This window comes from Ostrea edulis, chromosome 7 (genome assembly GCF_947568905.1).
Source record: "Ostrea edulis chromosome 7, xbOstEdul1.1, whole genome shotgun sequence".
In the NCBI taxonomy this organism is placed as follows: Eukaryota; Metazoa; Mollusca; class Bivalvia; order Ostreida; family Ostreidae; genus Ostrea; species Ostrea edulis.
The window spans coordinates 52507216-52523965 of record NC_079170.1 but is presented as its reverse complement, the minus strand read 5'-3'; the positions used below and the strand labels follow the sequence as shown (position 1 = coordinate 52523965).

Here is a 16750-nt window from a genome sequence, read left to right as displayed (position 1 = left end):
ATATCTTGTCTGCAGTCCAATACGGATGTCCTCCAATGATAAAAGAAAACACGACACCGAAAAATTAAAACGCACTTATTTTTAGTGACATTTAATGACGCAAAAAAACTAGTTCTTTTCATTCAGAATGGGTGTGTGCAGGTATAGAACTTGCTGAAATACACCTAGATATTTGTTATCCGTGACGAAGGTGCAGTTTTCCAAAATGGCCACGATAATTATCGCTATAGATGAAAGTAAATTTGCAAGGTTTGCATTCAGATGTAAGTGTGCATTTTATATAGATTTAAAAGGAAATCATTAGCAATCATAAATTAGAATTAATTGGTGTGTGCATTGGGGTTTTCTCGGAGTTTCCGCGTTTGGCACCATCTTTATCAAAATTGTTTGAAGTTACGATGGATGGCGAATATCATATTTTGTATACATACAATGAGACTGACATCAGGCAATGCATTCTGTAGCAATGGAATTGGAAGTGCTGAGTGTAATATGAAGCGCAGTAGATAATTATTCAAGAAACATAAGAGGCATTTATACTAGCAATAGCTGAACAGCGTGTATGTTGTTTTTTATTCAGGGTATGCTGAAAACCTTCATAAAGCAGAATACAGAGTGATCTTGTATCATGCGGTGGAGAATCTGTTCATGAAAGAAATGAGTATGAAATACTGTATTTATTTACGTCTAAAGCTACGTGTGTTACTCCATAAAGGGCAACCATACACTTATCCATTAATTACTCTGTGTTTGTATATCATTAGAAAGTAAAACTGCACGAAAAAACAACGTACAGAATAATTTTGTACTACAAACTTCACATCATAAAGAAAAGTCTATAAATGTATTTGTATCAGATCTATATTGGTTTCATCAATATTTTATCCCTTAAATTATTGAATAGAATTAAACATCAGACATAGCCTATAACTACCCTCTATTTACAATGTCAAGGCAATGTTATAATGATAGTATAAAGGCTCGATATTGTACTAGTATATTTATAAATCAAAGGAAGAAGGAAAGAATAAAAAGAAAGTAAATTAGGTTATGTACAACCGAATCTAGCTCATTTGGGCGAGTAATTCAAGAAGAAATACGTGTATGCAATAATACGAGTAGGTTGATGAAACACGATAAATGTGATATTTGTCAAATGATACAAAACCTACACAATTATTTTAGATATCATAATATTCAAAAGCGTTTTGTTAACTTGATATATAGATGTATTATATGATGCATGTATATCATAGGTTGAATCACCCCCACCTCCCCCACCCACCCCATGTGAATTCAGAAATAACTTATACAAAATGTAAGGAAAGTTTTGTCAATAAATATGAATTGATTGACTTTATATAACTAATCAAATACTGGTATAATACCAACTTTTCCAGTTTAGGAAATGTTTAAAAATTCTGTAGACCAATGCGTCTTTTTACTTTCAATCTATACACAATCCACGTTGACTTCATAATTAAAACAAATGTATTAAATACACTGTTACATAAATTTTCATGTCTTAGGTCCGGGACGATTTTCGGAGTTCAACAAACGAACAGAGGAAAAAACGGCCAGACTGAATGAAATGTATAGCCAGCTAGCTCAGGAATTACAAGTAAAGCTTGCTCATTTATTTATCTTTTTCTTTGTGTGTGTGTAATTTCAAATTAGCAGACATCTTTTCTCGGGTCCTTATCGTTATATGAATAATTATATGTACATGTGAATAATTCGGTTCCCTAGTCTGCACGTAAACCAAGATTAATTGTTCTCGGACGATGTATGGATAAGTAAACGGTTTCTTTCAATCCCCTTAATATACCTGTATATGAAATCCGTTTCAGATAAATGCTGAAATCCAGATTGAGAAGGTGGAGAGAAAACCAGAACATGCAATCATTGACAAGCTTGATAAAGAGAAGCCGAAATATATTGTTACCGGAACTAGAGGAATGGGTGTAATTAGGCGAACTATTTTGGGAAGTTTTAGTGATTTCATTCTACGTCACGCACATTGCCCAGTAGTTATTTGCAAATTAGATGAAAATTAATTCTTTACACGGCCGCCTACCACTTCCTTGACAAAAATTAAACACTTCAAAATTAAGACACCCCTACAACTATATCATAAAATTCCTGGATTTTGGAATTCAAATTTAAATTCACAACTAATTGTCGATTTCGTATTGTACAATGGGAATGTTACACAGGTTGTTCAGTTTATAGGCCTGTTATTACAACCATTTTCCTATAATATGAATCGCCAAAAATATCTTTTCCCTTATAAGCTTTATAAAATGTAAAATGCCTGTATGCTCAAATCCATGAGTTCACGCAGTTCAAGGGGGAAAACAGACAAAACACGCACACACATACACCAAATTTTGTACAAATTGCTACTGGTGTAGGGCGTATGATAAGTGCAGGTTGCGCTGTATAACATTTTTATCATGTACAATTCATATATGTACCGGAAATTGAACGAACTGCAAGTTGAATACGATGTATACAGTTGTGTAGTCTTTTTATAAACTGGTATTTTCTATCTTATTTTATATTAACTCATTGATGTAAGTACAATACACATTAAAACATACGTATACCACAATAAATTTTAGATACTAAATCTGATTACCACTAAATGTATTTGAATATTAAAAAAGAAGGCACTGGATTTTCGTGTTCATTCATGTTTTGTTTTTGTTTTTGTTTTGTTTTTTTACATGGATTCATTAACTGTTATATAAATATTGCAAAAAAGTGGATTGAAACGTCTCCGTTCGCATAAGCCCTACTGGAACTTACGGACTTATGGCGGCACAAGCGGGAAATGGAAAAAAAATTTTAACGTGTGACCAAAAACACTTACAACAAACACATAGGTACAAAGAATCACATAATACTTTGGATAAGCGAATTCTATTTTATGCACCACGTTGACGCAAACCCGTAAAAAAGATTTGTTACCCATATAACCATGAAATAAGAGATGACGCTTTCGACGATGATTTCCAAAAACGAAACGCTGTATTATATAAAGAACACGTGAGACGTGATATCTTTGATCTTTACGGACCGAGTGCCTTGCTCAATAGCCAAATCACCGATGATGAAGTTCAGAAGGATGTGATGAAAACTAAACCTGGAAAATCGTGTGGTGTAGACGAGCTTCCGTATCAGGTACATCAGTCGAACACTCTTATAAAAATTCTACACAAGCTGTTTATGTTGTACTTTCACGGAATTATACCATTGCTGTATGATTAAGAGACCTAAAGAATGTTATGTATACTAATTGGTGCTTATAAACTGAATGTCCTTCTTTACGCGGACGAAATAGCGTTGAAAGAAGTCGACATGGACGCAGTACTCAATATTGTTTCTAGCTGGTGTAAAAAAAGAAAAGAAGGGGGAGATGTACATAATCTCTATCAAATCTAATTAAAAATGGTCCACTTTCGTAAGAAGTGATCATGTATACAAAATAGGAGAAGATCACCTTGAATATTCATCATTTTATAAGCATCTCGGTGTATTGTTTAATCAATTTTCCACATTCAAGAACAACAACGAAAATTTTACAAAATCGGGTGGACGCACACTTGAAGCTATTATATCCAAAATATATTAATTCAAATGTCGATTCTATATGTCCCTGTGAACTTGAAATAAAAGACACCACAGAGTCGTCCACTTCTTCTTCATACTTGGATATTTTATTGAAAGTAGACATTAGCGGCAAACTGACAATTCAACTGTATGACAAACGGGATGATTTCAGCTTCTCCATCGTCAACTTCCCATATTTATGTAGCAATATTCCATTATCACCTGCATATAGTGTTTATATCTCTAAACTGATCCGATACGCAAGAGCTTGTTCTGCTTATGATCAGTTTTCAAATCGAGGCAGGCTACTGAAAAACAAGTTGATAGTACAAGGGTTTCAACAGTCTTGTTTAAAGTCAGCATTTCGCAAATTCTATAATCGTTATAACAATCTAGTTTGCCAAATCAACCTATCAATGGGTCAAATGCTGTCTGTCGTGTTTCCTACTGATTGCTAGGCCGTTCTTGGCACACTAATTTTGACTAAGGAAAACTCCATTTACCTGATCAAGATATAGGGCTTACGGTGGGTGCCACTGGTCGACAGGGGATGCTTACTCCTTCTAGGCATCTGACTCCACCTGGTATATCCAGGCGTCCGTGTTTGCTCAACTCTCTAGTTTGTATTGCTTATAGGAGTTATGAGATCGATCACTGTTCATTATCTTCAACTTTCATACATAGGAATAAATCAATAGGATTCAGAACATATGAGAAAATATACCTATGCGGAGTCGCACCTATTCTGGATTGCTACAGTGGTGTATGGGGTTATGACAAATATAATGTTGAATTTGTACAACATCGTGTGTTGCAATATTTTCGTGATGTGCACCGGTTTACTTAAATTTTACCCACTAGTATTCAATGAGAAAGTTGTTGGTTCTCTTTTTATCGTCATCAAATGAATAATTTACGATAGTGGAATCGACTCCTTAGAATGCTGGACGACAGACTTCCTGTGGGTAATGGAACGATTAAACAACACAAATTGGTCACAAAATCAAACGTCTTTTTTAATCTCTTGACATGTCTGTCGATTTCCTAAATATGATACTTCGTCAGGGAAGTTTTAAGTGGTTGGAATGAAGTAATCCAAAACATCCCAAAACTTAGAATTTACCAAACCGTATAGTGATTTTCAAACAGAAAGATATATTGCTATGAATATTCCAAAATGTCATCGTTCTATACTTGCGCAATTTAGATGTGGTGGTATAGAGGTAGGCTTTATCTGATAGATTATGTAATTGATGTTCTTCAAATAGTGCATGTAGAAGATGAATGTCATTTTTCTGCTTCATTGCACTGCATTTACAAATTTTAGAGCAATCGTTTTTACCTAGACAAACCGCAAACGTCTTGTAATTAGCATATACTTACAGACCATATATGCTAAACACCATGCGTAATGCCAGGGTATCTTAATTGAATGTTCTGCTGCAAAAAGTGACATATAGGCCCGATGGGACGGGTGTTTAATTTCCTATCATATGTGTATTTTCATGCTGTGATTGTATATAACACATGTCACTATGATGAACCATTCACTTGCATGTACTCACTTATATAATTAACCTCTCACCTTGCACTTTATAATCGAATCGTTCCTAAAGCAAATTCAAAACTTTCCTCCACAACAAAATAATCTACACAGATTAGTTTCATCGACAGAATTCTTTAATTTGCAGTTTTGCATAGATAATGATCTTCAAACTCCTAGAATCTTAAATGTTATTAGTCTGGCCTATAGATGTCATAGTATATTTTCAAAACCCAACAATGTACGATCGGAACATGAATTTTTATAAATGCAAACCATGAAGGCACAATGCACCTATTTATTAGTCGTTAAGAGACCCGGAAAGAGAAAATGCTACTAATATTTCTTCAATTACGGCATGTCACCCTTAAAATCATACAGTAGTACTCCGTTGCTTTTGTTAGCTACAGTTTGATGTAGTAAAACTTTGAATTACTATAGTAAAAACGTGCATGCTTAAGTGTTTTGTTGAATGTTTTGGGACTCTATAAAACATCCCCAAGGTTTGTTTAATAAGCATGTATTTCAGCAACAGACACAATATGTTTCCCTTCCAGGGATTTATTACAGAGAGTAATTTCCCTACATATTCCTAAAATTTTCAGTGGCAACAGCTATCTGCCCTATAATTGTGACTTTCACTGGATATTTTCATATTTGAACGTCTATTTTATACCTTAGCATGGTATAAGTAATAAAAAGCGGTTGGAATTGTAACTAACTCGACAAGAGAGACCATAAACTGAGAATAGACTTAACTACGCTGTACTTATCTACCCCTCTTCATCATGTACCCCGGGACATAGAGCGTCATTTTACACGTAGAATTACACAAACACTTTATCAACATTTTCAATCATAACAAAAACTAATATCAACATGAATTAATATTCTACAGCTGAAACGGAATTATGTGTCGAAGATATAGATAACTATTAATGGGAGATCTAAGAGATTGTCTGCGTGCGTTCTTTTGGCGATCCTTCAGCAATCTGATGAGAGACTGCTTTCCTTGGCACCATTCAAAGCCAGTAAGCAGAGTCAAGTCTTTGAGGATACCATGGACAATGGAAATCATTCGGGAGAAACTGGGACGTCATAGCGATGGCTGGGCGGCCAATAACAGGTCTGACCTGATCGTTTAGTGATCTCTCAACGGTATCCTCCTCTGTATAAAGGCGGATTTAAAAAGGTACAAAGTTAGCTCTAATGACTTAGTCATCTTTTTTCACTTTTTGAAATCTTCTGGACTTAGGCGCCCACCTTTACGCCACCTACAAATGTCAAGTTACATCCGTTTAAAATATTTATGTAACTGTGTACACAACTAACATGTTCATTGTTTGTTGCATAATTTTCTGGGATTTTACATATGGTTACTGAAAATTACCTATGTATTCTGGTGTAATCAACAAAATAAAATATACCATGATGTTACATTGTTGTAATTTTGTTGTATAACGATTACATGTAGCTATTTTTGGAGAGATATTTTGCTTACATTTATATGTAATTGACGTATATGTTTGTATATATTTTATGTTAAGTATTGATCGAACGTTTGATCAAAAACACTTTTCAACACAATTTTTAACTCTTGATTTTATTTGATTTACATGGGGAGGAAAGAGGAAGCATAAAAAGGATTGGTCTGCTGTGTAATTGTTTAAATTGTTCAGCGGTTGTGGTACGGTGGCTCAGTGGTTTAAGCCTTCGCTCGTAACCAAGAAGTCGTGGATCAAGGTCTCACTCGCACCTTGACCACGTAAAATTCAAAATGTATAAAGGGTAGTCTAATACGGCATTTTGAAATGAGAGTCATGGGTCTTTCAGATGAGACCTACATAAAGAACCCTCATTGTCACAGCACCGAGAGCTACACTGTACATGTATGCGTCACTCTTGTGGCACTTAACCTAATGTTGGTGACGTCTTTTTAAAAAATGCGATTGATGAATTCTGGAAGGAACGCAAAACAAACAGACGACCAGAACAGGCTGTTTGTAATAAGGGAGCATAAGTATATTTCATTTGTAAAACGTAATTCTTTTGGTTCCTTTGACTTTTTCAACATTTTTATTTTATTTCTATCGGGAGTGTATAAATTCTTGCAATGCCAAGCTATGAATTCCCCAATTTAAATTCATTTAATGTTTAGTAAATTACAGTTGCCATTTCAGCAATGTTTAAATTTCAAACAGACTAGACTGCCGTACATTGTGTTATTAGTCAAATGGTTGGCGTCTCAGGATTTCCTGTATTTTCATATGTAAATCTAAAATTGTCGAGGACGATTCCTACATAAGAGTGTTAGTAAGCATAGTTGGTATAAGTTTTGTAAGTGACCTTCACACGTCGTGATAGTATAAAAGGTATTGCTCCTAATTCATATTTCATTTTAAAGGCATATCCTGAAAGCTAAACATCCATAGTTTTAAAACATGAAGACTAGGAGATTGGTTGTTTTTCTAGTAGTTGTATTTGCCTATATAATCATCGGGATTACGGCGGAAAAGAATGTAATCGATAGAAATAGTCCCTTGCGCAATATTCTAAAACGGAATCCCTACCTAATCAAGCGGAATCCCTACCCAATCAAACCTTCTTTTGGTAAGTTATGTTCCTCTCTTATATAGATGTGACATCATTTTTATTTGTACATTGCTTATTTCATACCTTACAAGTTTGATGATCCGATTTCTCTATTAGTTTTTGCTTGAATCATATAATTTATGTATAGTATATCCTACCTAAGGGTACTTAGATATATACATGTACACGTATCCTAGTGGGGTTTCATGTGTTACCCGTTAATACTTTAATCGGGTAAGCTATACATATAAAATTAGATGATTTACTATTTGGATTGAAGGAAATAATTCAAAACTTTAACTCTTGAAAAATATAACTTTACTTGTCTGAGAGACTATCGTTGAGTATTAACAGACATACAGAGTGTAAACAGATTAACTTTTAATTATGAACTGTGAATAAAACGGTAAAATGTGTTTAAAATGAGGATTATTAAATCTGAGTTTTAAGAAAGGCGATCTCCAATGCAAGGTGAAGATCCAATTTTACGAAAATTTTATATAATATCTCGACATTACTTTATTTATTCCCATTCAAAAATGTTTATGACATTGTTTCATTATAGACAAAGAAATTCTAGTGTCAAAATGACTGCAAAATATTGCACGATACATGTACGTTAGTGGTTATTTTTATGTGCTATTTCAGTCGTTTTGGTAATAATAAGCAGATGTCTTTGGCAGCTAATGCCCACTTATGAAAATTTACATATTTCATTAGCAGTCAGAAGACAAGGTATATACAATTCTGATTCAAAGAAAAAGACGAGGATGTGTAGAAGAAGAGGCGTGAATTGTAGGTTTGTGGAAAAGAAGAAAGCTACAGTGTGATTTTACAATTTGACTACCACTGAGGTACATCACTGTGTATATGCGGACTTTCTAACAATTTACTGTGAATGAAAAATTGATAACAAACGTTGAAAAACAATTTTTCCAGACGTGGCCAAGTGATGTTTAAATACTTCCAAGGTATTCAGAATTTTTATAACAAATTTTGGTCTGAAAACCTATCTTCAATATCTACCTAAGAAACTTAGCAGCAGCTTCCTGAAATGTCTTATCCCAAACCATCGCCCCCAGTAGAGACAGGCCGATAGTTTAGTATACCATATAACGGAAGATTATGTGTTTTATGTTATGAAACAAACAGTTTCAGCTGTATACCATTTTGTGTTGGAGTGCAGTGCTTTTATCGGTATAAGAAAAATTACCTACACAGAAAATATTGTACAAGACCAAATGTAATGAAATGAAAGGTGTTATAAAATGTTATAAAATCATGTCAACCAGTGATGTTAAAAACCTTTAAAAAAACTAAACATGTTTATTCGAAAGATACATGTGTTCGCCTTATCATAAAACTTCACATTTTTGAACATATTTATGCATATATTTACATACATATATACATTCTTCTGATGTTACTTGTATTAATACGTAAAATTTGTATATTGTACCTCAAGTACCACTTTCATTGTGGTTTGAGCAAATGAAAATAAATGAATGATTACGTTTGTCAGAATATGTTAATTGGTTGTTATCATTAATTAGGAAAAGGAAGGGATATGTAGAGCATTTCTATACAGGTAGAGTGGTAATGTGTGTTTGCATGATAAAATACATGTATCAGAAAATCAATCAAGAAATACTGTCTAATTGTACCTCTACACTGTCCCATACATACATCTGTTTTGTTTTTCTTTGTACATTGTACTTTTGTTATTATACAAACTCTAAATGATAAATTTGGTCAGAAATGGGCCTCTGATTGTAATACAAGCAAAGGTGTGCTTTATAATGTTTGTAAATAGTATTTTTTTTTCGTTTATAAGTTATTCAGAAGCAAATGCTCCAAGGAATATTATTATTACATTAGCAAGATTCAAAACCAATTGAAACAGGTTGATAATGTACCCAGAAATCCGAGAATGTGTACGTTCTGTGAAAATGATGTTGGGGATGAGTTTCAATTCATGACTTGTTTAACTCGTAAATTGCAATTAAGGTATTCAATGTATAACGAAAGGATATTGAACAATTTTCAAGGATTTAAATCAACATAAATCTTTGTTAAATAATGATGAAAGTGAAGTAGATGAAATTCACATGACTGGTAAATGATTAGAAGCTGACCATTCTACACTTGAGGCTTTTTGAGGAGTTATCTGTTCTTTCTAAAAATAAGAAAAATATAATTTTCTAGAAAGTTTTCTGGTAAATGATTAATTTCATTTCATATTTTCATAAAGAGAAAGTGCATGCAGCTTTCTGCCAAAAATTTGTATGAAAGTATAATTTCTTAAAACTTTTTTTTTTTATTAAAACAAGCTCTTCCCATAGACTTCAATGTTAAATTCGAGGTGAAATAAAACAAGCAGTAAACAAAAGTTTGAAAATTCCTATGGTGGATTATCTTTATTTGATGAACCTTTGAAATGATACATGTAGCATGATAGATGTGAAATATGGTCGTTATACATTGAATAGCTTATTTTTTTTAAAATGCACAAACGGACCAAATATATTATAAGTTTTTAGTTTCTTTCCATGTAAAAGGTTTTTATTATGAGTACCAAATATAAATTTCTAGGTTAAAAAATATATGTAAATTCGTGCATTGCATTGCCTTCTTAGTTTAACATTGTGTGTATATGTATACAAAAAAAAATGTAGTGCAAATTGAGAATAAATTGAAAGGAGCTGAATGGGTTCGACTATATTCAATAAAAATCGTACACAAGTTCCAAAACTTTTAATGTTCTTTTTATATAATGAATAAATCTTATCATTTGAGAGTTATGTAAAAAATATACATTATGACAATAGGAAACATGAGTGTCTGATATACACATTATTCAGTTACCTATAAACAATCAAACTTACAAGAGTCACGAATATTTGTGAACTTAAGCAAATATTAAACCGCATACATGCGATATGCATATATAGAAAGCAGGACAACCGATTTGGCTTAGTTCTAAAACATCAAGTATGATACATTGGACAACAAGACAAAAGCAAATGCTCATTCAATCTCAAATTAGAGCGTAAAACTAAACTACCACGATCTAAAACTAAACTACCACGATCTTCTTTTAACTATGGCGATAGGTACTTGAACATTATTCATACTAGACCTCGTCATAAGTCTATATATGTATATCATAATGATCTTTACGGATGTACATGTAATATTGTTGCATGCCCATTGTGTTCTTGTGGAAAAGTAAATAATGCGCACCATTATTTTTTTTTCTGTCCAGAATTCACAGAGGGTAAGAACACTTTCATTGATCAATCATTTAATAACTTTTAAAGTGATGACTTAACAACGATGCTGATTGGTTGAAAAATTCGTTTGATTTCTCTGTCAAAATTTCGTTCGGAGTTCATCTGCACTAAACACGCGGGACTACTTTTCTATGGAATGCGTCATCCCCGTTCTACTTTTAGCGCTATTTATAGAACGGGATTTTCTACACATTCATTTTATATAACGACATGCATTCGTTTGATTTTTGTTTTTCATTGCTATCAAAAATAAGCACAACTAAAGATATGAATAAAATACAAATTACATGTAATTTAAAGAAACAATTCATAAGCGATGACGTGGCAAAATAGTCAACTTGATGACGTAGACCCCTTACTGGTAGAAGTAGACAGATTACACGAATTCCCGGTATGAATCGTCTGCTTTACGAGATCGATAACATGACGGAGCAAGTGGCGACTTCTGATCTGGTAAATATTAATGAAATTGAACTGCGTTATATGGGGCTCAGTCAACGAGTGCGTTTTACATGTAGATGAAGAGGTGTTGAACTTTTTACTCGAAATGGAGCCGAGTTGCATTCCACCGTTCCAACGACACAACCAGTGTTCAACATCTCCAACACAATGCAGCATAAATCCAGTCACCACTTGTTATCCTCCTTTATATTTAATTCAGCGCTACGCGCATTGATGAAGTTTTCCGTCCAATGTTTCGTTTGATATATGCATCAAACAAAGAATTATAAGTTTCATTTCTTAAATCTTTAAGACTTGATAAAATTCATACTGTTGACACTCATACACTTTTAATGGGAAATGAATCGTTGAAAGTTGCAGAAAAAATAAATAATGTACGAACCTGCTAGATTCAGCCAAGGATTGAATCGAAAATGCACTTAAGTAGTAAAAAATATCATTACTTTATACTTTAATGTTTTGAAACACATATGTACAATGTGACTCATTAAATTTGTATATATGTCATACTCTTTGTAGGGAGAGGGCAAGTTGCCTATCTACATTGCATAATACCATTATACGCGAACAATATGTTCAAATCAACGTCACATTTCAACTGGGCAAATGTAGAACGTTCTTGTTTTTAAAAGTTTTTCAACATATGTGGTTAAATTTGATAGCTATTGTTAATTGTAAAATCAAACATTATCAAGGATTGATTGATTGATTTTATGTTGTTTAACGTCCCTGTCCAGAATTTTTCACTCATATGGAGACGTCATCATTGATAGTGAAGGGTTGCAGAATTTAGGCCTATGCTACGCGCTTACGGCCTTTGAGCAGGGAGGGATCTTTACCAAGGACGAAAAGCATATCGGAAGAAACACTGTTTACTTTGTATTGTATCCTATAGTTTAACCATACAATCTTTTCTCGTTTTCCCAATCAAACAAATTCAAATTTTCGAGCAAATTATCAATTTAGGATCGTGATAAGGAGGTGCCGCCTCCTAAAATTTAATAGCTTCCTACTGGTCTGAAGTATATAAGATTGTTGGGATGTCACACATCGGTCTCCCGAGATCAGAACATATCTGAGAGCAATACGATAATCTTCGCATCCACTAGTGGGTTAATAGTCTCTTTTCCTGAAAGGCGTATTTTTAAATTTTTGTGAGCATATATATATATATATATATATATATATATATATATATATATATATATATAATATATATATATAATATATAAATATTGAAAATCAGATGACACATTGGAGTCCCCCACCCTTTATAGAGAACCTTCCTGGAGGTCTAGTTACATATATTACCCACTGGAATCTATATCTGTATATTTCAATGTGGAATATTTGAGTTAGTTAAGGAAAGGAAACTAGAACCTCCAGGAATGTTCTCTATAAAGGATGGAGGGTACCTGTTAGCTAGGTACCTGTTAATATACGTAAATGATTGTTTTTTATGGAATGTGTCATTCTGATTTTCAATATTTATTTACAACTGTGCCGAATCAACTTCTAATATATATATATATATATATATATATATATATATATATATATATATATAGTGTATTTAGCTAGAGTCAGAGCCGATAATGGGCAAGAAGAGAGCTACGTGGGACTAGCAGACACCGAATTCAAATTAAGATACGCCAACCACAATCCCACGAAAAAGAATACCACCGAGTTCAGCAAATTTATATGGACATTGAAAGACAAAAATATTGACTACAAAATCAAGTGGGAAATTTTAGGAAAAACATCATCATACTCAAACATTTCAAAAAAGTGCAACCTTTGTATTCTAGAGAAATTCTTTATAATATGTCATCCCGAAAAATCTTCATTGAATAAGCGTTCAGAACTTGTCAGCACTTGCCGTCATTCCCATAAATTTCTATTTACTCAGTCCTGTGTGTAATCATGCTTAGCAACTATCCAGTATGTATCTGTGTAACATATACTCAGCCAGGCGGATGTTTTTCGTTAGATGTCATTTTCTCCCGACGAGTGAGGGGAAACCAACCCCTTACGAAACAGCCTGTAGAGAAATAAATGTTATGTGATTGAACTCCATTTGATCATCAACTTATGTAGCTTCGTGAGGCCACGTCGAGCACTCTAGAAGATTATATCGGAGATTTATCCCACTATATATATATAGGGAAGTCGTTGTGGCCGAGTGGACTTGCGCACTGGTTTGACAATCTTGCTAGGCGGTGGGTGCCGTACGTCACTGGTTCGACCCCGGGCTGGGGCGAAAATTTTCAGTACCTAGTTGTGATTATTTAGTGCTTTATATATATATATATATATATATATATATATATATATATATATATATAATAGATGGATATGATACATGTAGAATGGTTTTCCAATAAAACGACTCAATATCTCTAGACAAACAGATGAAGATTTAATTCCATGGTATCAATAGTTAATACAGTGACATAACAAATAACAAAACATATTGGAACAATCGTTTTTCGTTCATGATATTCGCCACTGGTATTTATATCTGTATATTTCAATGTGGAATATTTGAGTCAGTTAGGGAAAGGAAAATAGAACCTCCAGGAAGGTTCTCTATAAAGGATGGAGGGTAACTGTTGATCTAGACCTCCAGGAAGGTTCTCTATAAAGGGTGGGGTGCACCTCTTGATCGGATAGCACACCGGAGTCTGTATTTCTTTGTACACGGTCTCCTACGTCGTAAACCCGTATAGTATACCCCTCCAATTCTTTTTTGGGTGATATCACCTACATATAAAAAGGTGCCATAAGATAGATGTTTGTTTGAATTGACAACATTATATACAAAGAAAGACATACACATGTATCATATGAAATATATACGGTGTACTGTTTGGGAAAATAAATCAAACAAATTCATTATTTGACAACATTTGAATTAGTTCCTGGACTCTAATTGTACTTTTATACATCAACATTGTAATACAAATACACATCTAGGCATGTAGATAATGGCAATACCGGTATTTTATATGAAATAGTAAGATCATGGAAATTAATTTTAATAGCATTTTGATTATAAATCCTTTCGACAGCAAATACAAACCTTTTCAATTCCTTTCCACATTTGAATTGACTATTAAGAATCCGAGTACCGGTAACAAATATATAACAAGTTTAGGCAAATGCATTCATAGTCACGGAAATCAAGCTCACTAAAAATATTTGACCCTAGTATATCATATATGCTAGGCCTAAGGGGTAAAAAAGAAGGCGAGCTTTAATTTTGTGCAATACGTATTGACCAAGTATTTAGTATTCTGTGCAATAAAAGCTGAAAAGCTAATTTTCTTAAACACATTTAATTTATTGCGAATATTACATAAAATTAATTCATGACAATCTGTAACTAATCGTTTAAGGACTAACCTTTCCGGAAAGGGACTTCCATTTGTTGACCACTGGGTAGTTTTAGTAAATCACCGCCAACGTTCAGCTGCTGATCTCCTAATATTCGTCCTTGACTAAAGCACACAGCTAATACCAAAATCACAGCACACGTCAGTATAGTCTTCATTATTAATGGATAGAGCATCACATTCACAGTGGTCTGTCGTAGAAGTTTTCACTAATTTATACATTGCCGTAATTAGGGAGATTTCTTGATGCATCGGTACACACCTTTTCTTTGTCATTTATTTCTTTGACGCATTTAACACTGTTTCAACCGAAGAAAACAATTAATGACTGAATTTACAGGTGGACACATGCCTCGTGGGAGACTAGGAATTTAACAATGTGGAGGCAAAAAAACACTGTAATCCTATAAATAAACTAATTGATATCACTATCATCCTATATGTGAGCTGTTATTTCATTAGTCTATCATGTATAAGGCATGGATCATGTGAGATAGTTGTGGATCATGTGAGATAGTTGTGGATCATGTGAGGTAGTTGTGGATCATGTGAGGTAGCTGGATACGTGTTCAGTGTTACCTGTCATCTCGTGAAACATATACTGGATGAGAAGAATGATACATGGTTGTTGATTGTTTTCTGTTTGCTTGTTTTTTTTAAAGTAATACATGTATGGTATTTCAAACAAATATATTTCCCTGATCTTGGTAAATAAAACTACACTGTACATTCATTCTTTAAAAAACATTAAAGTGCATCTAGCCCACCATGTTTAAAAGCTTACTTTCCTCTTCTTTTCACGGAATTGGTCATCCAATTTATATGTTTTTGCGCACATACAATGCCCCCAAAGAAAACGGTAACCTAATGATGTATAGGCCGAACATTTACAGTGTAGACGTGTCATTGACATTGAAAGTATATATTCAGTCTATGTTTACAGATACATTTTACATTTAATATTTAAGGAATGACTTTAATTCTGGGGCAAGTTATACGAGTATAACCTGGTTTGGGTCAGTTTACAGCGGATTATAAAAAAGCGTAAACTGACCCAAACCAGGTTATACTCGTATAACTTGCCCCAGAATTAAACTCATTGATTCCTTATAATTTAATGCAAGAGACAAAGATGGTAACCATCGTTTATCAAAATGTACATAAACTCGGAAAAATACAAGTCAACTAAGCCGTGCAATGATTTACTTAGCAACAGCGACACGAAGCGTCTAGCTGCGAAGCCGAAGGTCGCCATCTTTAATCTTAGTTCTTCGGAGCCTAGCCATTTATCAAAATACTGTATCGAAAGTGAAGTTTATCATGATAGAAAATATGCGTAGACTATCCATGCAATGCGTATTTCGCTGCCCTTTAGAGATAGAGAACGACTTTGAAGTCGCTCATCTCCGACAGATTGAGAAAATACGGGAAATTGCACTGTTTAGGCCTACCCAAAATAAATATTCAAATATCAGAAAATGCAATAATTTACGGCTTTCAACTCTGTGAAAGCTTCTACTTGATGAAAACTTACCCTTGTATGCAATGTTGTCGCTAATAGTAAATCCGACACAAGAAAATATGTAAGCAAGTAACAAATAGCGGTCCACATGTGTGTGACGTCATGTGATAAAATGTGACGTATGAATTTTTGTTAGCTTTGTTGAAAGACGGATCAAGGAATGAAACAACATCCCCCCCTCCTTTTCCCCAGTGAGAAATTTATTTCAAAATGAACAGGGTAATGCTTACTTGGCAAATCATTAATTCGAATATAATATCTTTGTTTTAATCTATTATTCGACCATACATACAGAGAAAGATGTTTTACAACAGTGATTTTCGTACAA

The 16750-nt window shown here is 33.7% G+C and overlaps 1 protein-coding gene and 2 long non-coding RNA genes across 3 annotated transcripts; 2 read left to right on the top strand and 1 right to left on the bottom strand.

Annotated features, from left to right (window-relative positions):
- Positions 1–101: 101 nt before the first annotated feature.
- LOC125653264 (uncharacterized) lies at positions 102–2680 on the top strand. Its single transcript, XM_048882646.2, has 4 exons — positions 102–263; positions 581–661; positions 1530–1621; positions 1851–2680. The coding sequence occupies exons 1-4, from the start codon at positions 206–208 to the stop codon at positions 2055–2057; spliced, it is 438 nt and encodes a 145-aa protein (XP_048738603.2). The 5' UTR covers positions 102–205; the 3' UTR covers positions 2058–2680.
- Positions 2681–7153: 4473 nt separating this feature from the next.
- On the top strand, positions 7154–9282 carry LOC130048243 (uncharacterized). The gene is made up of 2 exons (XR_008797093.1): positions 7154–7768; positions 8471–9282. It is a non-coding gene; the product is annotated as an uncharacterized LOC130048243 (long non-coding RNA).
- A 4621-nt stretch (positions 9283–13903) lies between these two features.
- Positions 13904–15394, bottom strand: LOC125653274 (uncharacterized). Its single transcript, XR_007361854.2, has 2 exons — positions 14911–15394; positions 13904–14268 (listed from the first exon to the last, which is right to left on the bottom strand). It is a non-coding gene; the product is annotated as an uncharacterized LOC125653274 (long non-coding RNA).
- Positions 15395–16750: the final 1356 nt, after the last annotated feature.